The sequence below is a fragment of the Chlorocebus sabaeus genome, chromosome 1 (assembly GCF_047675955.1).
Source record: "Chlorocebus sabaeus isolate Y175 chromosome 1, mChlSab1.0.hap1, whole genome shotgun sequence".
NCBI lineage: Eukaryota > Metazoa > Chordata > Mammalia > Primates > Cercopithecidae > Chlorocebus > Chlorocebus sabaeus.
In genome coordinates, this window is record NC_132904.1 from 58,846,426 (window position 1) to 58,868,235 (window position 21,810).

General features: G+C 38.0%; 1 protein-coding gene across 1 annotated transcript; it reads right to left on the reverse strand.

Moving 5' to 3' along the window:
* Window positions 1–564: 564 nt before the first annotated feature.
* OR56B4 (olfactory receptor family 56 subfamily B member 4) lies at window positions 565–1,667 on the reverse strand. The gene is given in 2 exon segments (XM_037997407.1): window positions 565–1,560; window positions 1,641–1,667. Coding segments are annotated over 2 exon segments (1,023 nt in total).
* Window positions 1,668–21,810: the final 20,143 nt, after the last annotated feature.

Sequence of the window (21,810 nt, forward strand, 5' to 3'; positions counted from 1 at the left end):
CAAATTCTTGATTTACATCTATATAAGTAGTTCCACTAGAATGAGTCCTTCTGGAGGATTTAAAATATACTCTCTTTACCATTAGAAAGAAAAACTGTGGCCAACTTTAAAAAAGAATTTTCTTTTATTAAAGAGAAGTAATATGTAATTTCACCTTGTTTATCTTAATTTGCATTTAAAAAATTAGTAGTGAGGTTAAATAGAAAGAAAGAGTTAAGAGACGGAACACTGAAGGCTGATTGCTTCAGTTGAAATCTTACTCTGCAACTTCCTTCCTCTGTGACCTTGGGCAAGTTTCCCAACTCAGTTTCCCTATCCACAAAGTGTATAAATAGCATTTGTGCTTGCATCATAGAGTTGTTACAGGATTAAAAAAGTTAATACATGTGAAATGATTAGAGCAATGCCTTGAACATGCTATGTTCTATACAAAATAGATTAATTAAGATGAATCGATATTCCTAGCAATTGGGAGAGATGGAATTTTAAACAAGGTGTGTTGGACTCCAAAGACTGTGCTCTTTCTTCAGCATTGCATATACTATTCTGCTATTTAAAGTTAGCTCACTTCCTGGACACATGCTTGCCCAAACCAAGCAGCTTCTGTAAGCCCACTCTCAGCTCCTGGGTCCTAAGGGCATATACCATGGGGTTAAGGGCTGGGGGAATGACAATATGCAGCACATCGAGGAGAACAGGGATGAGAGGAACCCTTCTTCCTGCTAGGTGAGTGACAGATACTACAATAATAGCTGTGTAGAAAAAGAGAATGAGGATAAGGTGGGAGCTGCAGGTATTCAGGGCCTTAGATGTTGCTTTAGCAGAGTTCAGCTTCAGCACTGAGCGAATAATCAAAGAATAGGAAGCGAAGACCAGACCCATGTCACTCCCAACCACAACCCAGACCAAGGCCAGCTGGTAAAACCTGTTGATGGTGGTGTCATCACAGGCCAGACTTGTGACCCCTAAGTTAGAGCACAGGCAGTGATCAATCTCATTCCTGGAGCAGTAGTGTCGCTGGGCAGCCAATACCGGCACTGGGATGGTCAACAGGCCATTCCTGAGCACTACTGACAGTGTGGCTTTGATGACAAAAGCTTCAGTAACTATGGAAGTGTACTGAAGGGGATAACAACTGGTCATATATCTATCCATTGCCATGCAAAGGAAGATGCCTGACTCCATGCACATGAAAGAGTGGATGGCATAGATCTGAGCAAAACACTCATGGAGGCTGATGGCCTTGGCATCAAATCAGAAGATGGCCAGGATCTTGGGCATGATGGTGGTGGCCAGGCCAATGTCCACCACTGCCAGTATGCCCAGCCAATGGTACATGGGTTCATGTAGCATGGTCTCATGTTGAATGGTGATTATGATGAGGAGACTGGCACCAAGAGCTAAGAAGTAGAGCAGAGCGAGGGGAAGAGAGAGCCAGTGCTGCCACTCATGAATGCCTGGGAACTCCATCAGAATGAACTCAGACACTTGAAACCCTGAGCTATTGGCTATACTTAGGCCAATATTCATATCACGAGATATTTTGTTCTCAGCATCTGCCTATGGATTAAGGGGAAACAGAATAAGATTGTGGTTAGCTCAACTGAGGGTCAAAACTTCTGTAGAGAAATAAGGCTTACCCACAATAACTCAGTCATTTTTAACATCGTGCATTCTCTACACTCTTGAGACCCTAAGAAACAGTTCAGATAAGAACAGATGGGCCAAAATAGATGCTAAGATAAAAATTTTAGTAGAATATTGACTAGAATAAAAGTGAAAATTTTCTAGCTTTATTTTCCTGAAATTCTGGGAGGTGGGGAATAAGGATAGAAAGTATGAGACAGGTACATTATAAAGAACCTGATTTTCAGCAGGTAAAGTTAGAGGGCAGAGGTGTCGTCTCCATTCTTGGGAACCGTTAGGAATAAGTAGCCGTAGTGGAAACCCTGACCATGCCTTTCCTTTAAACAATGCCTGTGGCTGGCAAATGGTATCTGCAGCAAACCCTCTCATTTAATCTTCGCCATAGAGGTATTGTTATTCGCATATGAGGAAATAGGTTGAATGAGTTGTCTAGATAAGAATCATATGTTGAAAACACTAGCGACTAATCTATAGAAAAAATTTTAGTCTTTTGCATTTAATTCCAGCACTCCCTGCGTCAAATTGTAGCCCATAGGTCAGTACCCTTTAGGAATATCATTTGTTTCCTCTTCTGATTATGAAGCTGGTGTTAAAGATATACTTAAAATTATATTTTCAAATAATCAATTTTATTAATAAAAGGTGTAAGGAGGGAAAATCACCAATGAACTTCCAACCACTTCCAGATTTTTCTGTGGAATAATTTAGAAACATAGCAAGCATTTATTGCACACATTTTGACTTTTTAAAATTAAGTAATTTTATGGCTCATTCTTGGCCCTGTAACACTTGGTTCTTTTCATTCTTATTTTGTTTATTCTTGAATTGTTGCAAAATATTTTCAAGCAATTGTATCAAAAAGCGTACTTGGACAAAATGCCTGGAGTCCTTGAATATCTGAGAATTCTTTATATTGCCTTTATCTATGAATAATATCTCACCTTGTTAAATATTTAGGTATTAATATTATCTTTCCCAAATCTCTGCCTTTGCTTCATTTCACGGTATTAAGTGTAAGATCAAGTGTCCATCCCTCACTACTTCTGAGAAAAATGAATGACTATGCCATTTATTCATTATGGTAAGTGTATATTATCCATGAAATTGATAAAAAATAAGAAAAATAAAACAGTAACACTTTTAGAAAACAAAAAATGCAGAAAAATAGCTATAAATAAAAATCTTAGCAAAGATTTAACGTTTCAAAATATTTAATTTTTATCATTTTTCTTTGCAGTCTTCTTACACAGTTCCTGTTTCATGAAAATAGGATCTTTCAAACGGTGCTTTTTCTTAACATTATGTATATATAAACTTTCCAATTCACTGGGAAACTCCTTATAGACATTTCAAATTTTTATAAACATGTTTTCAATGACTACTGAATGTTATCAAATCATTTTATAACATTTCCCCCAATTTTCGATTGGTTTTATATACCGTAAATATATACATATATGCATTTTTTACCTTTAAAATATTATTTATACTATTTACCCTTTATGAATTTTTTATCTTTTATGGTTATAATAGGACTCTTTTTTTTTAAAATTTATTTATTATTATTAAACTTTAAGTTGTAGGGTACATGTGCACAACATGCAGGTTTGCTACATATGTATACTTGTGCCATGTTGGTGTGCTGCACCCATCAACTCGTCATTTACATCAGGTATAACTCCCAATGCAATCCCTCCCCCATCCCCCCTCCCCATGGTAGGCCCCGGTGTGTGATGTTCCCCTTCCCGAGTCCAAGTGATCTCATTGTTCAGTTCCCGCCTATGAGTGAGAACATGCGGTGTTTGGTTTTCTGTTCTTGTGATAGTTTGCTAAGAATGATGGTTTCCAGCTGCATCCATGTCCCTACAAAGGACACAAACTCATCCTTTTTTATGGCTGCATAGTATTCCATGGTATATATGTGCCACATTTTCTTAATCCAATCTGTCACTGATGGACATTTGGGTTGATTCCAAGTCTTTGCTCTTGTGAATAGTGCTGCAATAAACATACGTGTGCATGTGTCTTTATAGCAGCATAATTTATAATCCTTTGGGTATATACCCAGTAATGGGATGGCTGGGTCATATGGTACATCTAGTTCTAGATCCTTGAGGAATCGCCATACTGTTTTCCATAATGGTTGAACTAGTTTACAATCCCACCAACAGTGTAAAAGTGTTCCTATTTCTCCACATCCTCTCCAGCACCTGTTGTTTCCTGACTTTTTAATGATCGCCATTCTAACTGGTGTGAGATGGTATCTCATTGTGGTTTTGATTTGCATTTCTCTGATGGCCAGTGATGATGAGCATTTTTTCATGTGTCTGTTGGCTGTATGAATGTCTTCTTTTGAGAAATGTCTGTTCATATCCTTTGCCCACTTTTTGATGGGGTTGTTTGTTTTTTTCTTGTAAATTTGTTAGAGTTCTTTGTAGGTTCTGGATATTAGCCCTTTGTCAGATGAGTAGATTGCAAAAATTTTCTCCCATTCTGTAGGTTGCCTGTTCACTCTGATGGTAGTTTCTTTTGCTGTGCAGAAGCTCTTTAGTTTAATGAGATCCCATTTGTCAATTTTGGCTTTTGCTGCCGTTGCTTTTGGTGTTTTAGACATGAAGTCCTTGCCCATGCCTATGTCCTGAATGGTACTACCTAGGTTTTCCTCTAGGATTTTTATGGTATTAGGTCTAACATTTAAGTCTCTAATCCATCTTGAATTAATTTTCGTATAAGGAGTAAGGAAAGGATCCAGTTTCAGCTTTCTACTTATGGCTAGCCAATTTTCCCAGCACCATTTATTAAATAGGGAATCCTTTCCCCATTTCTTGTTTTTCTCAGGTTTGTCAAAGATCAGATGGCTGTAGATGTGTGGTATTATTTCTGAGGGCTCTGTTCTGTTCCATTGGTCTATATCTCTGTTTTGGTACCAGTACCATGCTGTTTTGGTTACTGTAGCCTTGTAGTATAGTTTGAAGTCAGGTAGCGTGATGTCTCCAGCTTTGTTCTTTTGACTTAGGATTGTCTTGGAGATGCGGGCTCTTTTTTCGTTCCATATGAACTTTAAAGCAGTTTTTTCCAATTCTGTGAAGAAGCTCATTGGTAGCTTGATGGGGATGGCATTGAATCTATAAATTACCTTGGGCAGTATGGCCATTTTCACGATATTGATTCTTCCTATCCATGAGCATGGTATGTTCTTCCATTTGTTTGTGTCCTCTTAGATTTCACTGAGCAGTGGTTTGTAGTTCTCCTTGAAGAGGTCCTTTACATCCCTTGTAAGTTGGATTCCTAGGTATTTTATTCTCTTTGAAGCAATTGTGAATGGAAGTTCATTCCTGATTTGGCTCTCTGTTTGACTGTTACTGGTGTATAAGAATGCTTGTGATTTTTGCACATTAATTTTGTATCCTGAGACTTTGCTGAAGTTGCTTATCAGCTTAAGGAGATTTTGGGCTGAGACAATGGGGTTTTCTAAATATACAATCATGTCATCTGCAAACAGGGACAATTTGACTTCTTCTTTTCCTAACTGAATCCCCTTGATTTCTTTCTCTTGCCTGATTGCCCTGGCCGGAACTTCCAACACTATGTTAAATAGGAGTGGTGAGAGAGGGCATCCCTGTCTTGTGCCAGTTTTCAAAGGGAATTTTTACAGTTTTTGCCCATTCAGTATGATATTGGCTGTGGGTTTGTCATAAATAGCTCTTATTATTTTGAGGTACGTTCCATCAATACCGAATATATTGAGCATTTTTAGCATGAAGGGCTGTTGAATTTTGTCAAAAGCCTTTTCTGCATCTATTGAGATAATGATGTGGTTCTTGTCTTTGGTTCTGTTTATATGCTGGATTATGTTTATTGATTTGCGAATGTTGAACCAGCCTTGCATCCCAGGGATGAAGCCCACTTGATCATGGTGGATAAGCTTTTTGATGTGTTGCTGAATCCAGTTTGCCAGTATTTTATTGAGGATTTTTGCATCGATGTTCATCAGGGATATTGGTCTAAAATTCTCTTTTTTTGTTGTGTCTCCACCAGGCTTTGGTATCAGGATGATGTTGGCCTCATAAAGTGAGTTAGGGAGGATTCCCTCTTTTTCTATTGATTGGAATAGTTTCAGAAGGAATGGTACCAGCTCCTCCTTGTACCTCTGGTAGAATTCAGCTGTGAATCCATCTGGTCCTGGACTTTTTTTGGTTGGTAGGCTATTAATTATTGCCTCAATTTCAGAGCCTGCTATTGGTCTATTCAGGGATTCAACTTCTTCCTGGTTTAGTCTTGGAAGAGTGTAAGTGTCCAGGAAATTATCCATTTCTTCTAGATTTTCCAGTTTCTTTGCGTAGAGGTGTTTATAGTATTCTCTGATGGTAGTTTGTATTTCTGTGGGGTCGGTGGTGATATCCCCTTTATCATTTTTAATTGCGTCGATTTGATTCTTCTCTCTTTTCTTCTTTATTAGTCTTGCTAGTGGTCTGTCAATTTTGTTGATCTTTTCAAAAAACCAACTCCTGGATCCATTGATTTTTTGGAGGGTTTTTTGTGTTTCTATCTCCTTCAGTTCTGCTCTGATCTTAGTTATTTCTTGCCTTCTGCTAGCTTTCGAATGTGTTTGCTCTTGCTTCTCTAGTTCTTCTAACTGTGATGTTAGAGTGTCAATTTTAGATCTTTCCTGCTTTCTCTTGTGGGCATTTAGTGCTATAAATTTCCCTGTACACACTGTTTTAAATGTGTCCCAGAGATTCTGGTATGTTGTATCTTTGTTCTCATTGGTTTCAAAGAACATCTTTATTTCTGCCTTCATTTTGTTATGTACCCAGTAGTCATTCAGGAGCAGGTTGTTCAGTTTCCATGTAGTTGAGCGGTTTTGATTGAGTTTCTTAGTCCTGAGTTCTAGTTTGATTGCACTGTGGTCTGAGAGACAGTTTGTTATAATTTCTGTTCTTGTACATTTGCTGAGGAGTGCTTTACTTCCAATTACGTGGTCAATTTTGGAGTAAGTGCGATGTGGTGCTGAGAAGAATGTATATTCTGTTGATTTGGGTTGGAGAGTTCTATAGATGTCTATTAGGTCTGCTTGCTGCAGAGATGAGTTCAATTCCTGGATACCCTTGTTAACTTTCTGTCTCGTTGATCTGTCTAATGTTGACAGTGGAGTGTTGAAGTCTCCCATTATTATTGTATGGGAGTCTAAGTCTCTTTGTAAGTCTCTAAGGACTTGCTTTATGAATCTGGGTGCTCCTGTATTGGGTGCATATATATTTAGGATAGTTAGCTCTTCCTGTTGAATTGATCCTTTTACCATTATGTAATGGCCTTCTTTGTCTCTTTTGATCTTTGATGGTTTAAAGTGTGTTTTATCAGAGACTAGTATTGCAACCCCCACTTTTTTTTGTTCTCCATTTGCTTGGTAAATCTTCCTCCATCCCTTTATTTTGAGCCTATGTATGTCTCTGTGTGTGAGATGGGTCTCCTGAATACAGCAGACTGATGGGTCTTGACTCTTTATCCAGTTTGCCAGTCTGTGTCTTTTAATTCGAGCATTTAGTCCATTTACATTTAAGGTTAAGATTGTTATGTGTGAACTTGATCCTGCCATTATGATATTAACTGGTTATTTTGCTCATTAGTTGATGCAGTTTCTTCCTAGCCTTGATGGTCTTTACATTTTGGCATGTTTTTGCAATGGCTGGTACCGGTTGTTCCTTTCCATGTTTAGTGTTTCCTTCAGGGTCTCTTGTAAGGCAGGCCTAGTGGTGACAAAATCTCTAAGCATTTGCTTATCTGTAAAGGATTTTATTTCTCCTTCACTTATGAAACTTAGTTTGGCTGGATATAAAATTCTGGGTTTAAAATTCTTTTCTTTAAGAATGTTGAATATTGGCCCCCACTCTCTTCTGGCTTGAAGAGTTTCTGCCGAGAGATCTGCTGTTAGTCTGATGGGCTTCCCTTTGTGGGTAATCCGACCTTTCTCTCTGGCTGCCCTTAAGATTTTTTCCTTCATTTCAACTTTGGTGAATCTGGCAATTATGTGTCTTGGAGTTGCTCTTCTCGAGGAGTATCTTTGTGGCGTTCTCTGTATTTCCTGGATGTGAATGTTGGCCTGCCCTACTAGGTTGGGGAATTTCTCCTGGATGATATCCTGAAGAGTGTTTTCCAACTTGGTTCCATTTTCCCCCTCACTTTCAGGCACCCCAATCAGACGTAGATTTGGTCTTTTTACATAATCCCATACTTCTTGCAGGCTTTGTTCATTTCTTTTTCTTCTTTTTTCTTTTGGTTTCTCTTCTCGCTTCATTTCATTCATTTGATCCTCAATCGCTGACATTCTTTCTTCCAGTTGATCGAGTCGGTTACTGAAGCTTGTGCATTTGTCACGTATTTCTCGTGTCATGGTTTTCGTCTCTTTCATTTCGTTTGTGAGCTTCTCTGCATTAATTACTCTAGCCATCAATTCTTCCACTTTTTTTTCAAGATTTTTAGTTTCTTTGCGCTGGGTACGTAATTCCTCCTTTAGCTCTGAGAAATTTGATGGACTGAAGCCTTCTTCTCTCATCTCGTCGAAGTCATTCTCCGTCCAGCTTTGATCCGTTGCTGGCGATGAGCTGCGCTCCTTTGCCGGGGGAGATGCGCTCTTATTTTTTGAATTACCATCTTTTCTGCCCTGCTTTTTCCCCATCTTTGTGGTTTTATCTGCCTCTGGTCTTTGATGATGGTGATGTACTGATGGGGTTTTTGTGTAGGTGTCCTTCCTGTTTGATAGTTTACCTTCTAACAGTCAGGACCCTCAGCTGTAGGTCTGTTGGAGATTGCTTGAGGTCCACTCCAGACCCTGTTTGCCTGGGTATCAGCAGCAGAGGCTGCAGAAGATAGAATATTTCCGAACAGTGAGTGTACCTGTCTGATTCTTGCTTTGGAAGCATCCTCTCAGGGGTGTACTCCACCCTGTGAGGTGTGGGGTGTATGACTGCCAGTAGTGGGAGATGTCTCCCAGTTAGGCTACTCAGGGGTCAGGGACCCACTTGAGCAGACAATCTGTCCCTTCTCAGATCTTAACCTCCGTGTTGGGAGATCCACTGCTCTCTTCAAAGCTGTCAGACAGAGTCGTTTGCGTCTGCAGAGCTGCTGCGTTTGTTATTGTTTACTGTGCCCTGTCCCCAGAGGTGGAGTCTACAGAGACAGGCAGGTTTCCTTGAGCTGCTGTGAGCTCCACCCAGTTCGAGCTTCCCAGCAGCTTTGTTTACCTACTTAAGCCTCAGCAATGGCGGGCGCCCCTCCCCCAGCCTCCCTGCTGCCTTGCCGGTAGATCACAGACTGCTGTGCTAGCAATGAGGGAGGCTCCGTGGGTGTGGGACCCTCCCGGCCAGGTGTGGGATATGATCTCCTGGTGTGCCTGTTTGCTTAAAGCGCAGTATTGGGGTGGGAGTTACCTGATTTTCCAGGTGTTGTGTGTCTCAGTTCCCCTGGCTAGGAAAAGGGATTCCCTTCCCCCTTGTGCTTTCCAGGTGAGGCAATGCGTCGCCCTGCTTCAGCTCTCACTGGTCGGGCTGCAGCAGCTGACCAGCACCGATCGTCTGGCACTCCCCAGTGAGATGAACCCAGTACCTCAGTTGAAAATGCAGAAATCAGTGGTCTTCTGTGTCGCTCGCGCTGGGAGTTGGAGACTCAATAGGACTCTTTAACCAAGAATTTATAGATGGTCTCATGGAAGTTTGTGAACTTCTTTAATTTGTAAGTCTATATTTACACTTTTCTAGAGAAAGGATCCATTTATTTTTCATCAAATTCTCAAAGTGTTCCACAATGCAAACAAGAAACAATTGCAAAATATTGTTCTTTACTCAAATTTCGATCCATATTTACTTCCCTATATCTTTAATAGTTGGCTTTTTGGTTTTGTGACATAACTTATTTACATGAAATTACTTTTGTTGTTAATGAGACCTATGTAAATAAATAGATTTCAAATAATTAGACAATGGCTTCTACAGCTCTCACCAAGTGATTATTATGTCATTTGTCACATAGTGAATTTATATACATATAGATAAAATTGCATTTTTGGGATTCTGTTGTTTCTATTTCTTTCTGGTTATTTTTGTGTCAATATTAAACTAAATTAAAAAATTTTGTTTAATAATAAATTTAACACATAACAGAACTATATTCCTCTTATTACTCCCATTTAATTTAAAACCCTTTTTATGTATTCATCTTCCAGATTACCCTTAGAATTCTGTGTTGAGTTCCAACATAGCATGGTTTTGGTTAGGATTGTGTTAAATCTGTAGATTAATTTTGAAAAAAGTTGATATCTTTATATTATCAAGCCTTCTCATTCATAAATATAGATCCTGTCTGACTTTATTTAAATCTGAAAAAAAGTGTCATTGAAATTTTGTATTGCAATGTTCTTATTATCATTATTAGTATTTGGAATGTTTTTAGTGAATATGTTTTTCTGCATTATACTTCTTTTTTTTTTTTTTTATGGAGTCTCGCTCTGTCTCCCAGGTGCAAGTGCAGTGGCACTATCTCGGCTCACTGCAACCTCTGCCTCCTGGGTTCAAGTAATTCTCCCGTCTCTGCCTCGTGAGTAGCTGGGATTACAGGTGCATGCCATCACTCCCAGGTAATTTTTGTATTTTTAGTAGAGATGGGTTTCACCATGTTGGCCAGGCTGGTCTTGATTCCTGACTTCAGGTGATTTGCCCTCCTTGGCCTTTCAAAGTACTGAGATTACAGGAGTGAGCCACCGTGCCCAGCCCGCATTATACATTCTAATTGATATAATAACACTAAAAAAGATAAATTCAAGGGGATCTATATCACAGAAATATACATTAGAATGTATCTATATATCTGTGATAATGTGATGCTTTAGAATATATATTACAATGTTTTTATTTCCTCTTGCATTTACCCACTTTTCTAAACTTGTGCCACTTTTAAATGTTTTGTGATTTTTTTTGGTATTATATCAACCAATTATCTATTGTTGGTAAACATCTTGTCTTTACTATTTTATAGAGGTGCAGTTGTATATGTTTTGTTATTTTGTCTTGTATATCATCCATTTTGCTAAACTATTGTCAATTCTCAGAATTTTCCCATTTATATTAAATTTTTTTCTAGGTAGAATAAAAAGTTGCTTGCCAACAATAATATAAATTCCTTCTTTACAAATATTGATGCCTCTTAATTTTTGTTTCATGTCTTAATGAAATGGTTGGAAATTCAAAATCTGTGTAAACTAATTATGATGGCAAACATCTTGGACTTTTTGGTTGAATTTAACAGGTAATTCAGCTAGAGTTTACATCAAATATAGTGTCTTTTGTTTTTAAAGTTGCATGTATTTTATCAAATGTAACAAAATAGCCTTTTGTTCGGAGTTACTTTTCGTTCTGGGAATCTTGCACAAAGAATTTATTGTACTATTCTAGATCCCTTGGTTTATCATTTATTCACTGATCATCTTAGCTCAGCTTCATTTCTCTCCTGTTTCCTGATCACAGATTTTAGTCCCTACAAAGGTGGAGAGTCTGAGCAAAAGGGGAAACTGGAGGTGAAGAATCAAACAAGGAAAGCTGACTATGGAAACCAAAGGTAAGACATGTAATCAAGTTCAGAGATTAGGACAGAATTATAGGACATGGACCATGTCTGTTCCCTCACCTCTCAAGATTCAGATCATTGACTGCTTTACTTACTATGTCAGGAGGGGCTATGAAGAAGCTCTCAGGCTGGCAGTCTTCTGTAGCTGCTTCTACCTTCCTGGCCACAGCTGCCTATGTTCACCCTTTTGTTGTTCAGAACAGATTCCTGCCCTTGCTCAACACTCCTGGAGATTATGGATTTAGTATAAGTTAGATCCCTGAGACACTTGGTCCTAGTGTGCTGCTCTTTATGCCCTCCCTACTCTACAAGCATCCTTGAGGGTCTAATGCTTTTAACATTGCAATGGGAATAGGACCCAAGTACTCTTTGGGGTTAGCTAACTAATTTCTAGGCATATACCCCATTTAGCCCTAGTCCCAGGGGCAGCCAACCAAATATTTTTTCATCCAGACTCCTCAGACATTAATTCATCCCTATCTGATGAATACTGCCCCTCATTACGGGAAGGTTCTGAAGTCTCCCCATGTCAAACATATCTTTACTCCATATCCCTTCCAGAGGGTGCCCCTATCTACTTCCCTTTTCCCAGACTTTATGAGTAGCTTCTTTATTTTGCTCTCTCTCTCACTTCCTGAATGCGTTTTAACTCACTGCAATTTACTTTTGTCATAACATCACACAAAGTGTCCTTGCTAATGACTTAAATTGGCAAATATAATAGGCATATTTTAGAACTTAATCTTACCAGAATCCTCTCCAGTAGTTAATCCGTGTTGATCAGTTCTTTCTTCTAGGATCACTTGTCTCTCTTTTAATTCATGACATCATATTTTTAGTGTTAATTAAACTGGAATAAAAGAGTGATGAAATTACTTTCCCTGATAGAAATATTAGTCTGTTCTGGGACAGATTGTTCTCTGTGATAGTTTTTTTTTTTTTTTTTTTTTTTAATCAATCAACTTACCCCAAAGAGAGATGAATCTGCTCAATGGAATTTTTTCATGGTATCAGAGGAGCTAAATTATAACAATTTTGTAAGATAGAATTATAACCATTTTAAGATCACAGACAATAAATTGGTGATATGATCTGAAATGAACCGTGAATTACTGAATAATGTCAAGAATCCCATTATGGCATGCTATATTATGGAAAACTTTATGAGCTCGGAAAGGGAGAATTTAAAGAGGCACATGTTGAAGTTCAACAGAAAAATACTCTTCTGAATTCAGAAATTGACTAGAATCAACACCTGAATGTTCCAAGCTGCTTCCTGGAAGAGTATTTTTGAGTTTCTGAGATGAGTGATCATGCGGCTATTCTAGTGATGCCATAATGAGAAGTAAGTAAATAGGTAAATCAGATAGATAAATCTAATCTACCGACTCCCTCTGAAGTTCAAAAGTGTTTTGCTTATCAACATGATAATGAGAGACCTAAGCCACTATGAACTACTGTCTAGACTGATATATAGCTAGCAAGTGGATTTTATTGGCCCCAGGAGGTTACTAATAGTTACTGACTGGGAGAGGGAGATATTCTGGATTTCAATTTGCATGTATAGTAATGGTAGCAAAGTCTTCAAATATCATAAGAGGATTAGAACAGAAACTATTTTAATTTGGACCCTGTATTTATATATTCTCATATCAAAGGGCTCATTTTACTGCCTTATATCACAGAACTAACAGAAAAAAAAGACATTAAGCTATCAGTTGGAATGATTGATCCTAATTACCAAGGGGAAGTTGAGTTGCTTCTATATAATAGAGGCAAGGTTCCTCCAGGCTCTGGTAGAGGTTGGGGAAATATGGTAGATATCAGTTATGACTTTGTGACCAATTATAGAATAAGAACTGTAGCAGTTTTAAATATTTTTATTTGTTTTTTATATGTATGCTTTTGTTTCTATATGTTAACCATTTTTTTCTCTTTCCTGTCCATTTTTATTTTATATACAAGCTATTGGAAGTTAACTTTACAATTCAGTCATTTTTTATGATACAACTAGTAATTTCTTAAGATCATAAATTCCATTACAGTGACCCTGGTAGGCAACTTATAAAGTTTTGGGCTACTTGTCGTGTAGTTTTGATTTACATTTGTCTAATGATCAGTGATGTTGAACTTTTTGTCATATGTTCGTTGACTGCATAAATGTCTTGTTTTGAGAGTGTCTGTTCATGTCCTTTGCCCACTTTTTTGTGCCAGTTTTCAAGGGGAATGTTTCCAGCTTTTGCCCATTTGTTATGATATTTGCTGTGGGTTTGTCATAAATGGCTGATTATTTTGAGGTAAGTTTCATCAGTACCTAGTTTATTGAGAGTTTTTTATGTGAAGAGATGTTGAATTTTATCAAAGGCCTTTTTTGCATCTATTGAGATAATCACGTGGTTTTTGTCTTTAGTTCTGTTTATGTGATGAATTACGTTTATTAATTTGCATACATTGAAGGAGGCTTGCATCCCAGGGATGAAGCTGACTTCATCATGGTGGATAACCTTTTTGATGTTCTGCTGGATTTGGTTTGGCAGTATTTTATTGAAGATTTTTGCATGGATGTTCATCAGGAATATTGGCCTAAAGTTTTCTTTTCTTGATGTACCTCTGCCAGATTTTTGTATCAGGGTGATGCTGGCCCCATAAAATGAGTTAGGGAAGAGTCCCTCCTTTTCACTCATTTGGAATAATTTCAGAAAAAATGGTACCAGCTCCTCTTTGTACCTTTGGTATAATTCAGCTGCAAATCCATCTGCTCCTGGGCTTTTTTGTTGGGCTGGTAGGCTATTTATTACTGTCTCAATTTCAGAACTTGTTATTGGTCTATTCAGAGATTCAACTTCTTCCTGATTCAGTTTTGGGAGGGTGTATGTGTCCAGGAATTTATCTATTTCTTCTAGATTTTCTAGTTTATTTGCATAGAGGTGTTTATGGTATTCTTTAAGGTTGTTTGTATTTCTGTGGGGTCAGTGGTGATATCCCCTTTATCAATTTTTGTGTCTATTTGATTCTTCTCTCCTTTCTTCATTAGTCTAGCTAGAAGTCTATCTATTTTATTAATTTTTTTCAAAAAACCAGCTCCTGGATTCATTGATTTTTTGAAGTGTTTTTCATGTCTCTGTCTCCTTTAGTTCCACTTTGATTTTGTTTATTTCTTGTCTTCTGCTAGCTTTGGGGTTTATTTACTCTTGGTTCTCTAGTTCTTGTAGTTGTGATGCTAGGGTGTCAACTTGAGATCTTTCTAGCTTTTTGATGTGGGCATTTAGTGCTACAAATTTCCCTTTTAACACTGCTTTAGCTGTGCCCCAGAAATTTTGGTATGTGGTCTCTTCATTTTCATTGGCTTGAAAGAACTTCTTTATTTCTGCCTTAACTTCATTATTTACCCAGGAGTCTTTCAGGAATCAGTTGTTCAATTTTCATGTAGTTATGTGGTTTTGAATGAGTTTCTTAATCCTGAGTTCTAATTTGATTGCATCGTGGTCTGAAAGACCATTGTTTCAGTTCTTTTGCATTTGCTGAGGAGTATTTTACTTACAATTATGTGATCGATTTTAGAGCAAGTGCCACGTGGCACCAAGAAAATGTATATTCTGCTGTTTTTGGGTGGAAAGTTTTGTAGATATCTATCAGGTCCACTTGATCTAGAGCTGAGTTCAAGTCCTGTATATCTTTGTTAATTTTCTGTATCGATGATCTAATATTGACAGTGGGGTGTTAAAGTCTCCCACTATTATTGTGTGGGAGTCTAAGTCTCTTTGTAGATCTCTAAGAACTTGTTTTATGAATCTGGGTTCTCCTGTATTGGGTGCATATATTTAGGATAGTTAGCTCTTCTTGCTCTTCTTGTTGGCTACTTTGCCATTATGTAATGCCTTTCTTTGTCTTTTTTGATCTTTGTTGCTTTAAAGTCTGTTCTGTCAGAAACTAGGATTGCAAACCCTACTTTTTTCTGCTTTCCATTTGCTCGGTAAATTTTCCTCCTTCTATTCATTTTGAGCCTATATGTGCCTTTGCATGTGAGACACATCTCTTCAATATAGTACAGTGGTGGGTCTTGACTTTTTATTCAGCTTGCCTTCTGTCTCTTAATTGGGGCATTTAGCCCATTCATATTTGAGGGTAATATTGTTGTGTGTGAATTTGATCTTGTCATCATGAGGCTAGCTGGTTATTTTGCAGATTTGTTGATGTAGTTGCTTCATAGTGTCAATGATTTCTGTACTTCAGTGTGTTTTTGTAGTGGCTGGTAAGGGTTCTTCCTTTGCATATTTAGTGATTCCTTCAGGGGCCCTTTCAAGTGGTGACAGATTCCCTCAACATTTGCTTGTCTGAAAAGGATTTCAGCAAAAAGGATTTTGCTAAAAAGGATTTCAGCAAAAAATCTGAAAAGGATTTCAAAGCAAGATATCCTTTGCTTATGAAGCTTAGTTTGACCGGATATGAAATTCTGGATTGGAAATTCTTTTATTTAAGAGTATTGAATATTGGCCCCCCAATCTCTTCTGGCTTGTAGGGTTTCCACTGAGAGGTCCACTGTTAGTCTGATGGACTTTCCTTTAGGTGACCTGGCCTTCCTCTGTGGCTCCCCTTAACATTTTTTTCCTTCATTTCAACCTTGGAGAATCTGATGATTATGTGTCTTGGGGTTGATATTCTCATAGAATGTCTAACTGGGGTTTTCTGGATTTCCTGAATTGAATGTTGGCCTGCCTTGCTAGGTTAAGGAAGTTCTCCTGGATAATATCTTGAAGTATGTTTTTCAACTTAGTTCCATTCTCCCCTTCTCCTTCAGGTACCCCAATCAGTCGTAGGTCCAGTCTTTTTTATATAATCCCATAGTTCTTGTAGACTTTGTTCATTCCTTTTTATTCTTTTTTCTCTAATCTTATCTTTCTGTCTTATTTGAGCAAAATAGTCTTCAAGCTCTGAAATTTCTTCTTCCACTTGGTTTATTTGGCTATTGATACTTGTGCTTGTATTGTTAAGTTCTCATGTTGTGTTTTTCAGCTCCATTAGGTCATTTGTGTACCTCTCTAAACTGGTTATTCTGGTTAACAGCTCCTGTAATGTTTTATCATGGCTCTTAGCTTCTTTGCATTGGGTTAGAACATGCTCCTTTAGCTCAGTGGATTTAGTTATTACCTACTTTCTGAAGCCTATTTCTGTCAATTCATCCATGTCAGCCTCAGCCCAGTTCTGTGCCCTTGCTGAAGAGGTGTTGTGATCATTTAGAGAAGAGGCACTCTGGCTTTTTGAGTTTTTGGCATTTTTTCATTGATTCTTTCTCATCTTTGTGAGTTTATCTTTGGTCTTTGAGATCGCTAACCTTTGGATGAGGTTTTTGTGGGAACTTTTTTTGTTGATACTGTTGTTGTCACTTTCTGTTTGTTTTTCTTTTTACAAACAGGCCCCTCTTCTGTAGGGCTGCTGTGGTTTTCTGGGGGTCCATTCCAGACCCTATTTACCTGGGTCCTTCCCACCCCTGGAGGTGTCACCAGTGGAGGCTGTAGAATAGCAAAGATGGCTGCCTGCTCCTTCCTCTGGGATCTCCATGATGCCAGTGGGGACACTTCTGTATAAGGTGTCTGGTGACCCCTGTTAGGGGGTCTTATCCAGTCAGGAGACATGAGATCTGGAATCCATTTTACAAAGCACTCTGGCTACCCCTTGGTGGAAGGGGTGCACTGCGATGGGGGGGAATCCCACTTGACCAGACTTCCCAGATTCCTCTGAGCCAGTAGGGGGAAAAATAAGTCTGCTGATCCATGGGGATCATGGTCACCCATCCCCCAAGGGGTTTTGTACCAGGGAGATCAGAGTTCTGTCCATAAACTCCTGGCTGGAGTTGCTGAAATTCCCATAGGAAGGCCTTGCCTGGGATGTGTCAGGGTCTGGCCTAAAGAGGCAGTCTGGTCATGATCTGCCACAGCCTTTGTGTTGCACTATGGGGAATTCATCCTGGGTCCAAACCATCCAGTCTCCCTGGCACTGGCAGGGGAAAAATGCCAGACTGGAGTTGCAGTGATGGCTGCCACTCCTTCCCTTGGGAGCTTAGGCAACAGGCAGCTGCAGTGATGGTGGCCACCCCTTCCCCCTAGAACTTGGTAATCTTAGGCAGTCTTTAGCCAAGTGGCCACAGAGAATCTGCACAGCTCTATGCTTGTGACCCAAGGCCCTGGTGGCATGGGCTCATGAGGGAGATCTGGTCTTTAGGTTGCATAGATCCATGGAAAAAGCATGGTTTCCTGAGCAGAGTAGCTCAATTACTCACCACCTCCCTTGGCTGGGAGTGGAAGCTCCCCTTGTGCTGTGTGGCTCCCAGGTGAACCATTGCACCATCCTTCTTTTTCTCACTCTCTGTGGGTTGCACAAACTGCCTAGTCACTCCCAATGAGAGAACCTGGATACCTCAGTTGCCAGTGCAAGATTCACTCACCATTTTTGTTTTTCTCGGTGGGAGCTTTCTACCATGGCTCTTTCTAGTTGGCCATCTTAGCCTCTTCTCCATGATTTCAATGTTTTAAAATTTATTGAATCTTGTCATGGCCTAGCATATGGTCTACCTTGGAGAATGTTACAAATGCTCTTGAGAATAATGTGTATTCTGTTGTTGGGTTAGAATGTTCAATATATACCTATTAGGTCTAGTTGGTCTATGTCTTCCTTCAATTCTATCAAATTTTGCTTTATTTATTTAGGGGCTCTGTTGTTTGGTGCATATATATGTATAATTGTTGAAGTTGCTTGACAGATTTGCCTTTTTGCCTTTTATCATTATATAATATTGTTCTTCATCTCTCATAACAATTAAAAAAATCTATTTTGTCAGATATTAGTGTAGCTATATATAGTTCCCCCTTATCTGTGGAGGATATGCTCTAAGATTCCCAGTGAATGAATGCCTAAAACCACAAATAGTACCAAAACCTGCGTATACTATATGTGACATTTGATCTGATACTCAAGAGGGCTACTAAGTGACTAATGGGTGGATAGGAGTGTGGATATACAGTATGGATGTCCTGGAGAAAGGGAAGAGTCATGTCTTGAGTGAAATAGAGTGGTGTGAGATTTCATCATGCTACTCAAAGTGGTATGCAATGACAAACTTATGAATTGTTTATTTCTGGATGTTTTAATTTAATATTTTAAGATCATGATTGAACGTGGTTAACTGAAACCATGAAATGTAAAACCATGGATAAATGGGGACTACTGTATACTAATATATTCTAGTATAATAGAGGATAGCTTTCTTTTGCTCACTATTTGCCTAGAATATCTTTTCCCACCCTTTCCATTTCAAAGTTTTTTATTTTAATGTGAGTCTCTTGTAGATAACCTATTATGTTTCCTTTAATCCATTTTAGCCCTTTAAACCTTGTAATTGGAGAGTTTAATCTATTTACACTTAAAGTAATTACTGATAAGAAAGGACTTATGTCATTTTGCTACTTGTTGTTTCATGTTTTAGATCTTTTTCATTCCTCAATTATTCAGTACTGCCCTCTGTGTTTTACAGATGTTTTGTAGTATACCAATTTAATTTCCCTCTTCTTTCTTTTTACTACATATTTTTGGATATTTTCTTAGTCTTGCTTTGGGAGTTATAATTAACATCTTAATTTATAGTAATGTAGTTTGAATTAATACCAATTTAGTTTCAATAGTAGAGCTATCCCTTGATATCCACAGAGGACTGCTTCTGAGACATCCCCACAGATATCAAAATCTGTGGATGCTCAACTCCCTCATATAAAATGGTATACTATTTACATAAGCTATCTATATCCTTCCATATACTTTGTCGTCTCTAGATTATAATACCAATTCAATATGAATAGTTGTTGTATTGTATTGTTTTTATTTGTAGTATTTTTTATTGTTGTATTGGTTTTTTAATCATTATTTTTTCAAATATTTTAAATCTATAGTTTGTTAAATCTACATATATAGAACTCATGGATACAGAGGGCTGACTGTATACAAGAACTTTGTTTCTATCTAGCTGTTTCCCTTTATCTTATTGTCACAAATTATATCTTTATACATTGTGTACCCATTAACATACACTTATAATTTTATGTAATTATCTTTTAAATAACATAAATATTATATTATTTATATAATAATATAAAATATATTAATACCAACTTATATTTACCTTTGCAATCACCTTTACTGGCATTCTTTATTTCTTTAAGCAAATTTGAGTTACTATTGTGTTCTTCCATTTCATTCTGAAGGATTCCCATTAACATTTTTTGTAGGGTAGCTCTACTCGCTATGGACACTCTCTTTTTTTTTTTTTTTTTTGTGCTGAAATGTCTTAATTTTTCCTTTATTCTTGAACATAGTTTTGCTGGATATAAAAATGTTGGTTGACCTTTTTTTTTTGTTTTTTTCCCCCAGCAATTTTAGTACATCACCCCACTGACTTCTAGCCTCTGTGGTTCCTGATGACAAGGCAGCTGTTAATCGTATTGAGAATTTCTTTTATGTAATAAGTTGTTTCTTTCCTGCTGCTTTTGGGCATCTGTCTTTGTTTTCGTCTTTCTTTTTTAATTTTTCTTTTTGTGTTTTTGTGTTTCTAAAGTTAGATTGTAATGTGTCTCAATATACATCTCTGTGAGTTTATCCTAATTGGAATTTGTTGAGCTCTTGGGTGTATAGAAAAACACACTTCAATTCCAGTATTTTTATTTTTTTTCTTTTTATAATTTCTGTCTCCTTGTTGACATTCTCTGTTTGGTGTGACATTGTTCTCCTTCCTGATTTGCTTTAGTTCTTTGTCCAAGGTTTCCTTTAGCTCATTGAGCAAATACATTTGATTTAAAGTTTTTGTCTAGTAAATCCTAATAGTTGGGCTTCTTCAGACAGTTTCTATTTTTTTTAACCCCTGTGTATTGGCTATACTTTCTTCTTATTATTTTTTTTTTGCGTGCCTCATAGTTTTTGTTAAAAAGTTAACCTCTTAAATATTATAAGCAGTCCAAGTTTTTAAGTGTGTCTATTGTTTCCTGACTGTTATTCCTTCCCTCTGGTGGCAGAGGCTAACACATTTGTCAAATGTTTTTGACAAGGCCCCTAGATAGCTGCCCTTGGAGAATTCTGAGTTAGGCAAAATAAAGGCAAGTTCTTTGCACCTGTCCTTCAGTGAACCACCAGATGGGTCAAAACTACAATAATTCTTTGAGAACAAGGTCTCCTCTGCTCCTTCTGGTACCATGAACCCACATAGGAAACATGGGATACTATTCTCAAGACTACCACCAAACTGGAGAAGGAATGGAGCCAGAGTGGGTTAGAATGCCGCAAAGGTCTCCTGCTGAGATTGTCATCTTTTTCTTGATCAAGTGTTCACCTCATTGCTGCAGACCTTTGACCAGTTCCATTAAAGTTCGTTCTAACAATTTGTGCCTGTTTATTTGTTAGTTTGGTGGAGGGGTAGGCTCTTGGAGTTTCTTAATTCACTATTCTCACTAAAGTCACTGGAAAGGATTTTATTTCCTGGTTCTGATGTGCTTCCCTGTCAGGCTTAGCTGCAGCATGTACAGCTTCTCCAATACCCAGTTCCTGCAGTACATAGCAGTTAGCAGCATCCAGTGGCCGGCAGCTTCCCCCTAGTAGCTTCCTGGGGGTGATTTTATAGCAGAGGGTCTCTGGTGAGATATCTACTTGTGAACAACTTTCCCCAGCATCCTAGAATGTAGATTTCCAGCAAGTTTCATCAGCACAGCATGATTGCATTTTCTCCCCATTCTGTATCCTCTCCAATAAGGTCTGGATTTCAGCCCAGGAGTCATTTTTCTTAGGCAGTCTCTCTCATCTGTAGTGACAGTGGCTCCTCCCTGTATCTACGATTCTTATATTCTTTAGAGTTTTCTCTACTTACTAGTCAATCTCTTGATACTCCAATCTGTTGTTCTAGTTAAAAAGTATTTATATGAACTTTCTCCTGTTGAAATTCATGTGTTTTCTCTCTCCTGATTGGACAACAAATAATGTATTGGAAGAATGAAGCATACTAGAAATTGCTATGAACAATGAATTTAGTAAAACTTCACAGTCAAATAGAAATAAATTTTGATAATGTAACTGTGAATATTAAAAATTCTAAGACATTTTTGAATTGGAAGTGACATGCTTTAAAAATTAATAATGACTTAGAACTAAAATTCCAAATTATGTTAGTAATATCCAGTGTTCTAGTTATCTATGCTTTTTAACAGACCACCCTAAAGATAGTGGTATCAAACAACACTTATTTTATCATGCTCACAGATTCTGTGTGTCAGGAATTTAAGAGCAGTGCCGTGAGGATGGCATACTTCTACTTCACAAATATGCAGCCTCGGTTCAGAAGACTCAGACAGCTGGAAGTGATCAAATGGTTAGTGACAGGAATCAGTTGAAGACATCTTCACTCACATGTTAGACTTCCTGGGCTAGCATGATTCCAAGGCTGGGCTCAGCTGGGACTGTTGACTAGAGTCCCCATACTTGGCCTTGTCATGTGGTTTAGACTTCTCATCACATCAC